At 44.8% G+C, this 10083-nt stretch overlaps 1 protein-coding gene across 3 annotated transcripts in view; it reads right to left on the reverse strand.

The window, feature by feature from the left end:
* Positions 1-1218: 1218 nt before the first annotated feature.
* HPN (hepsin) overlaps positions 1219-10083 on the reverse strand; it is a 40707-nt gene continuing 31842 nt past the window's right edge. For all 3 annotated transcript variants that reach the window (XM_075327493.1, XM_075327491.1, XM_075327492.1), the window contains 4 exons: positions 8259-8354; positions 8030-8172; positions 6233-6397; positions 1219-5495 (listed from right to left, as the gene is read on the reverse strand). In XM_075327493.1, coding sequence (XP_075183608.1) covers positions 5457-5495; positions 6233-6397; positions 8030-8172; positions 8259-8354 — 443 coding nt within the window. In that variant the 3' untranslated portion in view covers positions 1219-5456. The remainder of the gene's footprint in view (positions 5496-6232; positions 6398-8029; positions 8173-8258; positions 8355-10083) is intronic.

Here is a 10083-nt window from a genome sequence, read left to right on the forward strand (position 1 = left end):
GAACCTCCGTGCCCATGTGTGTTCTGGAACCTCCGTGCCCATATGTGTATGTATTAAAGTTCCTTGGTCCTAATGCACCATCAGTGCCCCTCTATATCCATGCACCACTTATATTAGGGTCTTTGGGACATTTGAAGCATGAGGTCCTGGGTGTGAATGCTACATACTGGTCCACATGGTTCTGCTTTGGTGAATTACAACACTTTAGATCCATATGGGTCCATTCTGTAGGATCACAAAGGTCAAAGGAATGATCTGGCCTTATCTAAAATGCAGCAGAAATGTAATAAGTTGTGGCAGATTCTTCATTGTATAAGAGGCTAGGCTGCATTTACAAGTCATTAAAAGGAATCTGTCAGTAGGATCGATCCTATTAGCCATCTATAGGGCATAGGGAGATGAATAAAATGACACCTTGATATCTGCAATCCGAGGTCTTATTCCAGAGAAATCCATATGAGCTGTTACAGGCTATGGGCGGGGCATAGATCTCTGTGAAACTCCGCCTCCAAAGCATATTTTAAATAGAAGGGGACATTACCAGTGTGAGACAAGTAACTAGCACAGAACAGAAGAACTTTGTCTTCTTACAAACATGTGAGCAGCTGCAGCTGTCACAGCTCTGCTGTATGGCAACAATACTGCAACACTGTCTGCCTGTGAGACGGAGGATGAAGCAGAGAGGAGCCTGCAAATGTGTCAGTTATAATCACACACAGCTCTGAAGAGAGATCAGGAGAGCGGAGAGGGGCTGTCACATATCAGACTGGTAATGACCCATTTTATGTAATATAAGCCCTGGAGGTGGAGTCTTGGGGAGATCTATGCCCCGCCCATAGCCTGGAACAGCTCATATGGATTTCTCATAAGACATTATATCCCAGATATCAGAGTATCATTCTATTCAGCTTGCTATGACCTATGTGCTCATATATCGTAGTAGGGATTATCCTACTGACAGATTTGCTTTCCTTAGCTGGATGTATCTCAGCTCTGCAGCTCAGCTCTGCAGCTCAGCTCTCCAGCTCAGCTCTCCAGCTCAGCTCTCCAGCTCAGCTCTCCAGCTCAGCTCTGCTCTGCATCTCCGCTCTTCTCTGTATCTCAGCTGGGACTACAATCTCCTATGTAAGGACGCAAAACTGTATCAGGGAACGAATAGAATTCAAGGGAATAGAACAGACAAATGTGAAGAAGGTTTATTTTTAAACTGTACATTTATTAGAAGTTCGGGACATACATTGCTCCTAAGTATTGACATATTTGATTTTTTACCTTGAAAAAGGTGCAAATTCGACTCTGTGACAGGGGGGCTGTAGTAAAACCCTTCATTATTTACCACTCAGCATTCTTCATTTCCATCAACAGAGGCCAGGTACTATGATCTGTCCACTAAAGTGAACAAGCACCCCGGGGAGCGTCAGCATCACTCCCACCCTCAGCACCCCGGGGAGCGTCAGCATCACTCCCACCCTCAGCACCCCGGGGAGCGTCAGCATCACTCCCACCCTCAGCACCCCGGGGAGCAGCAGCATCACTCTCACCCTCAGCACCCCGGGGTGCAGCAGCGTCATTCCCACCCTCAGCACCCCGGGGAGCGGCAGCATCACTCTCAGCTTAACCACCCCAGGGAGCAGCAGCATCACTCCCACCCTTAGCACCCCGGCGAACACCAGCAGCACTCCAACCCTGGGCACCTCTGGAAGCACCAGCATCGCTCCCACCCTCGGCACCTCGGGAAGTGGCAGCATCACTCTCACCCTCAGCACCCCGGGGTGCGGCAGCATCACTCCCACCCTCAGCACCCCAGGGAGCAACAGCATCACTCTCACCCTCACCACCCCGGGGATCAGCAGCATCACTCCTACCTTCACCACACTGGGGAGCAGCAGCTTCACTCCCACCCTCAGCACCTCGAAAAGCAGCAGCATCATTCCCACCCTCACTACCCCGGGGAGCAGCACCACCACTCCCACCCTCACCACCCTGGGGAGCAACAGCATCACTCACACCCTCAGCACCCCGGGGAGCGGCAGCATCACGCTCACCCTCACCACTCCGGGGATCAGCACCATCGCTCCCACCCTCACCACCCTAGGGATCAGAATCATCGCTCCCACCCTCACCATCCGAGGGATCAGCACCATCACTCCCACCCTCACCACTCCGGGGATCAGCACCATCGCTCCCACCCTCACCAACCTAGGTATCAGCATCATCGCTCCCACCCTTACCATCCGAGGGATCAGCAGCAATGCTCCCACCCTCACCATCTCAGGGATCAGCAGCAATGCTCCCACCCTCACCATCTCAGGGATCAGCAGCAATGCTCCCACTCTCACCATCTCAGGGATCAGCAGCATCGCTCCCACCCTCACCACCTCGGGGATCAGCAGCATTGCCCCCACCCCGGGGATCAGCAGCATCACTCCCACCTTCACTATCCCGGGGATCAGCAGCATCATCCTCACCCTCCCCACCCAGGGGATCAGCAGCATCGCTCCCACCCTCACTACCTTGGGGATCAGCAGCATTGCCCCCACCCCGGGGATTAGCAGCATCACTCCCACCCTCACTATCCCGGGGATCAGCAGCATCATCCTCACCCTCACCACCCAGGGGATCAGCAGCATCGCTCCAACCCTCACCACCCCGGGGATCAGCAGCACCATCCTCATCCTCACCACCTTGGGGAGCAGCACCATCATTCCCAGCCTCTCTCATCTTTCTTATATGTTCACATCTGTCCCAACCAGACCTCAGTAAGTGTCTGCACATGTCACAGTCTGAATTACATACTGGATGTGACTGGAGTAGGACAAGTTTCATAGGTAGATTGTAAATTGCAACATAGATGAACATACAATATAAGAAGAGCAGTATACAAAGTATCAATACTATATCGTACAAGATTATCGAAGGTCTGACTCTGCACCCCTCTGATCAAATGTGGCTTATTTCTGTAAGAAAAGGCTAAGATGCTAACAAAGTACAGACCAGGGTCTGTATAAAAAAAATTATTGGGATGCTGCCCCTTTAATTGGGTGATTACAGCCATCTAATCTGACATCCTATCATTAATTAGTAATTCTGGAGAAACCCTTCAACTTCTTCTCACAATTGGTATGATAATGAGGCACCATAATCTCCATGCCTATTTTACCCCCTTTCAGCTATACAAAGGAATATTTCTGTATTTTTGCGTGCTACTTCTGTTCCAGGATGGCTTGACGTGAAGAAGACTTTTATCTTTCCAAAGCGTACAGTGCTTGAAGTCAGTTGCTGAAATGCTCATCCCATAGTTTTTAACTCAGAATGTACTATTGCACTGCATATCCCAATATTAGTCCAAGAATGCGGCGAGATCCTAGAGGTGATGGAGCAGGAGACATCGACAGGTCAGAAGGCACCATGTCCACCTGCAAAATATCATCATTGCCTACTAGACCTCAGCAAGAGATAGATCCAAGTCCAAAACCCCCATATTTGGCCAAGTTCAAGTCTACCCATAGGTGACCCAGCTCAAGGTCACACTTGTCCGCCCAAGTTCAAGATTACCTATATCTGGCCTAGTCCAAGATCATCCTGTGTGACCACGTTCAAGGTCACCCATTTCTGGCATGATTAGGCAAGACTGGTCTTTGCGATATCAGGAATGGTGTGACCTTGAACTTGGACACACATGGGGTCTTGGACTACGTCAGACTTGGGTGGTTTACAACTTGGTCATACATGAGTGGCCCTGAACTAGGTCAGACATTAGTGGTCTTAATAAATCATGGATATTCCTCCACTTGGTTAGACACGTGTGGCCTTGGGCTAGGTAATCCATGGGTAGACTTCAACTTGGTCAGGCAAGAGTAATCTTGGACAAAGATCAAGTTTACCCATGGATGACCTAGCCCAAGACTACACTTGTCTAACCTAGTGGAGGATCACCCATGATTAACCATGCCCAAGACCCCTAATGTCTGACCTAGTTGAGGACCACCCATGTCTGACCATATTCAAGATGACCCATATCTGACCAAGTTCAAGATGACCCATGTCTGACCACGTTCAAGACGACATATGTCTGACCAAGTTCAAGATCACCCATGTCTGACCACATTCAGGATCACCCAAGTGTGACCACGTTCAAGATCACCCATGCCTGATCAAGTCCAAGACCACCCATGTCTGACCTAGTTCATCGCCACTTATGCTTGACCTAGTTCAGGGCCACCCATATCTGGCCAAGTTCAAGATTGCCCATGTCTGACCTAGTCCAAAACCACCCATATGTAACTAAGTCCAAGACAACCCATGTCTGACCAAGTCCAAGACTATCTTTCAAGCAACAGCCATTCTTATTCTATATTTCCTTGTTTCAAGAATAGACAGCTGATACAATAATGGTCAAATATGATTCATTCTTAAAAAGTAAAAAATAAGTTTTCCCAGAATTTCCAAATGTCTACAATACTTTTTTCAACTCTAAATCATCAATTTTCACCCATGTCTGACTTAGTCCTGGGCCACCCATCAGACAACTGCCATTCTGTATCTATGTCCCACTGTTTCAGGCTTCTTATAATGAACCAAATACTATATAGTGACTAAGGCAGGAGGCATTGGATCTGAGATCAGGGCCACTAGGAAAATAGTTCTCTAGAGGGTGGTCCTGTCAAGGAAGAATGTCATGGGTTGTCTTCACAAAGAGGTTTCATTGAACATACCCATGAACTCAACTGAAGGCATCTAAATTGACTTCAAGAAGCCCCAGGTAGACCAAACTTAGCCGCTGTCAATAGTGACCCAACTGAGTAGACCACAATCCATCACAACTAATTTGATCAATCGTATCATTCAACCACTAACCAGTAGATAAGTCAAAGCCAATTATGACCCAACTTATGTGGAAGACCATCCATCAGACCTTAACATTCATTTCTTGAGGTTTTTTTGAGATCCACGCAGCCAGTTCATTCAACCATCTCAAGTTGAGGCAGTGCTAAGCTGAAGCTAAGGCAGAAGAAGCCACCGAGAAACAATAACATTAGTTTTTGTAGTCCTCTCATCTACATCGAGGTAAAGTTCTTATATAAACTTAAAGTTCTTGAAGAAGGTCAACTACAAATAACTAATATTGTAAAAAGTAATGAACCTTACTGAAAGTAACCATATAAAAGTACTATAGTATCCTCAGCTCCATAGGTAAAGTGTACATGTGCTTTACGATACACTGTACAATGATGGCATCGGCTCAACGGGTAATCAAACTCCTGAGTTCTGCAATTCTAATTTAGCAACTTTGTAGCAGCTTATGAAGTAAAAACTCAATTTCATCGTGGTATAACAGGGGTAATTGATGTGGTGGATTGGTGGTTAATTGCTCATCGCCCCCACTAAAAGTTCTTCAGGTGATACAAAAAATTAAATTGGTCTTCTCTCGCCAATCTGTAGATCTTCATGTGTCTTCACTGCATCTCAAGGATTCCAATGTCTCCTGATTTGGTCTAAAATTTGGGGAAGAAAGTCAAAATATGTTTTCACAAAAAATGTTTTAAAGGCAACAGATAACAATCAAAATTTCGATAATCTGGTCTATAAGGGATTACTAATTCACTAGTTTTGATTTTCACATGTGTTGGAGTTGAAGTATCTCTCATTTCAATTTAAAGTTTCTGAAATTCATTGTATAATGAATCCCAGAAACTCTTATTTGAAGTGAGAGCTACTTCAACAGTTTGGAGGCCCCCCCGAGATACCCAGAAAACCTAAAAATAAACTGAAAAAAGGGAAAAAGGGGCATTTCCCCCAACATTTATAAAACGAAGAAAATCAAAATATGTTTTCACAAAAAATGTTGTAAAGGCAACAGATGACAATCAAAATTTCGATAATCTGGTCTATAAGGGATTTCTAATTCACTAGTTTTGATTTTCACACGTGTTGGAGTTGAAGTAGCTCTCATTTCAGTGTTATTTATTTATTGTATAATGAATTCCAGAAACTCTTATTTGAAGTGAGAGCTAACAGGTTGGAGGCCCACCCGAGATACCCATAAAACCTAAAAATGAACTGAAAAAAAGGGAAAAAGGGGCATCACCCCCAACATTTATAAAACAAAATACCCCCACCAGATTATGGACCTCTTGGTGTTTTTTGCCACCATGTTTCCAAAACTATTCAAAATCTACCAATAACTTAGACTTTACACAATTATATACTAAACCGCCGCTGAGTTTCTGACCTTCATGGCTCTGTAAATCCAGCTTTGGTACTGATCCACTTTGGCATATACTCCAGGCTTATTTGGCAAAGCGCAGCCTATTCCCCAACTGACAATTCCACAGAGACGCCATCGTGAAGTGCGGGAGATAGTGTCCTCACAAACAAAAGGACCTCCGCTGTCTCCCTGTATAAAATATGTACATGATGGAAGAAAAATGGGAACAAATATATGTTGTCATGGAGAAATTGTACACATTTATATTGTAGATCTGTCTCTCTAAAGGAGACAAATCCCCATCCCTCCTACACTGAACATATTGTATAAGTATAGCTAGAGAGATAAGGGCATGTCCATTGCAGCTAGGACCTCCTGGTGTGGACAGGTAATCAAAATTGGTAAATCTGTTGGGAATAGACATAAAGCATGGATTATGTATAGTTAAGGGTGGAAACATGTGATTAAGTGTAGCTAGAGAGCTAGGGCGTGTCCCTTGAAGCCAGGACCTCCTGGTGTGGACAGGTAATTAAAACTGGTACATCTATTGGGAATAGACATGAAGCCTGGATTTTGTATAGTTAAGGCCAGAATCACACTTGCTAGTGCCTCGCGTGTTAAGCTGGGTTTACACACTGCAACATCTCAAACGACATCGCTGTAACGTCACCGGTTTTGTGACGCAATAGCGATGTTGTTTGCGATGTTGCAGTGTGTGAAACCTATCAGCGACCCGGCCCCTGCTGTGAAGTTGTAATCGTTACAAATCGTTCAGGACCATTCCTAGGTCCTTCTTTGTTTCCCGCTGTGTAGCATGAAGTTTCAGTGTGTGAAGACTTTGCAGCGACTTTGTTAGCAACTTCCCTTTCAAAAGGCTGCTTATCAACGTCCCCAAACAACCAGCTAGGTCGCTCTGCAGGTCCGGATCGCTGTTGAGTTGTTGGCCAGGTTTGCCTGTTTGAACGCTCACCAGAGACTTAGCAGAGACTTAGGGAGGTCGCTATTGCGTCACCAAACCGGTGACGTTACAGCGATGTCCTTTGCGATGTTGCAGTGTGTAAACCCAGCTTAACTCGCGCGAGTCTTTCATGGTAGAACCCGGCCTGGCCGCACACTCCCCTGACAGGAGCGGGTCAGTTGCATGTATCTCTATGCAGCTCAGATGCTCCTGTATGCATAGTGTGTGGCCATGCCAGCTTCTACCATGAGAGACTCGCGCGAGTTACACGCGAGGCACTAGCAAGTGTGATTCTGGCCTAAGGGTGACAAAATAGCCATGCACAGGAACTAACATTTAAAGTTCAAAAAAAAATTTCAGATACTTGCATACTGGTGAAAAGTTATGAATATTGGGGATTGATGGGAAATAAATTTTTAGCTTTGGGATTCCCAGAGGAAGTACATACATATATTTTCATAACTGTAAGACATGCTTATGAACTCCAAATTAATGTCAGGCAACTGGATGATGCTAGCCATGCCATATTTCATATCAATAGAAAGATAAAATCATGATAAGAAACATGACCATGATATCTTTCGACTGAGACCTACAGGGGCAAAGATATACTTGAAGTCGAGGTTTCATAATTTTCTGGAAACTAAAGCCACATCCTATGACCCACACTGTTATGAGTAACCGTGGCTGGGGAGAACGTCCATTCAAAAACATCTATTGTAACATCTCTTGTATATTTTTATAAACATTTCCTACTTATGCTTACTGACGCAGCATCCCTGCTTGTCTACTTGTAATATATACACTGTTGTATCCAATGACTAGAAATAGAAAGCAGAACTCACAATAATGGGGTCACTTACCTGACAGGCGTCAATCCCCCCTTCAGAGTGTCCAGCGCAGAACATCTTCCCTGTGATCTGATTGTTATAATACTCCGGTTGATTACAGACGGCGTTGCTTATTATCGGCACCGATGCTTCCTGCAGAATGTTCGACTGCTGACCTGAATATGAAGATATATGAATTATAAGCCTATAGATGACTTCAGTATATGTAGTATAACAACAGACCTATACAGGCATCACTCACCATAATACTGGGTGTTACCCCATCCAGTAACTGTGCAGACCTTACCATCCACAATCTGCTGCCCCAAAGCAGGAAGGCAAGCGGGCTGAATGTATTCTAGAAAAGCACAGAATGTTATATTGTTATACGTAGTGGACTGCGATTTTTGGTGAAGATGATCCAAGAGCTGCGCTAACTATTCTGCTCACTGTGCACATACATTACATCACTGATCCTGAGTTACCTCCTGTATTATACTCCAGAGCTGCACTCACTATTCTGCTGGTGCAGTCATTGTGTACATACATTACATTACTGATCCTGAGTTACCTCCTGTATTATACTCCAGAGCTGCACTCTCTATTCTGCTGGTGCAGTCACTGTGTACATACATTACATTACTGATCCTGAGGTACCTCCTGTATTATACTCCAGAGCTGCACTCACTATTCTGCTGGAGCAGTCACTGTGTACATACATTACTGATCCTGAGTTACCTCCTGTATTATACTCCAGAGCTGCACTCACTATTCTGCTGGTGCAGTCACTGTGTACATACATTACATTACTGATCCTGAGTTATCTCCTGCATTATACTCCAGAGCTGCACTCACTATTCTGCTGGTGCAGTCACTGTGTACATACATTACATTACTGATCCTGAGTTACCTCCTGTATTATACTCCAGAGCTGTACTCACTATTCTGCTGGTACAGTCACTGTGTACATACATTACATTACTGATCCTGAGTTACCTCCTGCATTATACTCCAGAGCTGCACTCACTATTCTGCTGGTGCAGTCACTGTGTACATACATTACATTACTGATCCTGAGTTACCTCCTGTATTATACTCCAGAGCTGTACTCACTATTCTGCTGGTACAGTCACTGTGTACATACATTACATTACTGATCCTGAGTTACCTCCTGCATTATACTCCAGAGCTGTACTCACTATTCTGCTGGTGCAGTCACTGTGTACATACATTACATTACTGATCCTGAGTTATCTCCTGCATTATACTCTAGAGCTGCACTCACTATTCTGCTGGTGCAGTCACTGTGTACATACATTACATTACTGATCCTGAGTTATCTCCTGCATTATACTCCAGAGCGGCACTCACTATTCTGCTGGTGCAGTCACTGTGTACATACATTACATTACTGATCCTGAGTTACCTCCTGTATTATACTCCAGAGCTGCACTCACTATTCTGCTGGTGCAATCATTGTCTACATACATTACATCACTGATCCTGAGTTACCTCCTGTATTATACTCCAGAGCTGCACTCACTATTCTGCTGGTGCAGTCATTGTGTACATACATTACATTACTGATCCTGAGTTACCTCCTGTATTATACTCCAGAGCTGCACTCACTATTCTGCTGGTGCAGTCACTGTGTACATACATTACATTACTGATCCTGAGTTACCTCCTGTATTATACTCCAGAGCTGTACTCACTATTCTGCTGGTACAGTCACTGTGTACATACATTACATTACTGTTCCTGAGTTACCTCCTATATTATCCTCCAGAGCTGCACTCACTATTCTGCTGGTGCAGTCACTGTGTACATACATTACATTACTGATCCTGAGTTACCTCCTGTATTATACTCCAGAGCTGCACTCTCTATTCTGCTGATGCAGTCACTGTGTACATACATTACATTACTGATCCTGAGTTACCTCCTGTATTATTCTCCGGAGCTGCACTCACTATTATTCTGGTGCAGTCACTGTGTACATACATTACATTACTGATCCTGAGTTACCTTCTGTATTATACTCCAGAGCTGCATTCACTATTCTGCTGATGCAGTCACTGTGTACA

This window comes from Anomaloglossus baeobatrachus, chromosome 11, assembly GCF_048569485.1.
Source record: "Anomaloglossus baeobatrachus isolate aAnoBae1 chromosome 11, aAnoBae1.hap1, whole genome shotgun sequence".
Classification (NCBI taxonomy): Eukaryota; Metazoa; Chordata; class Amphibia; order Anura; family Aromobatidae; genus Anomaloglossus; species Anomaloglossus baeobatrachus.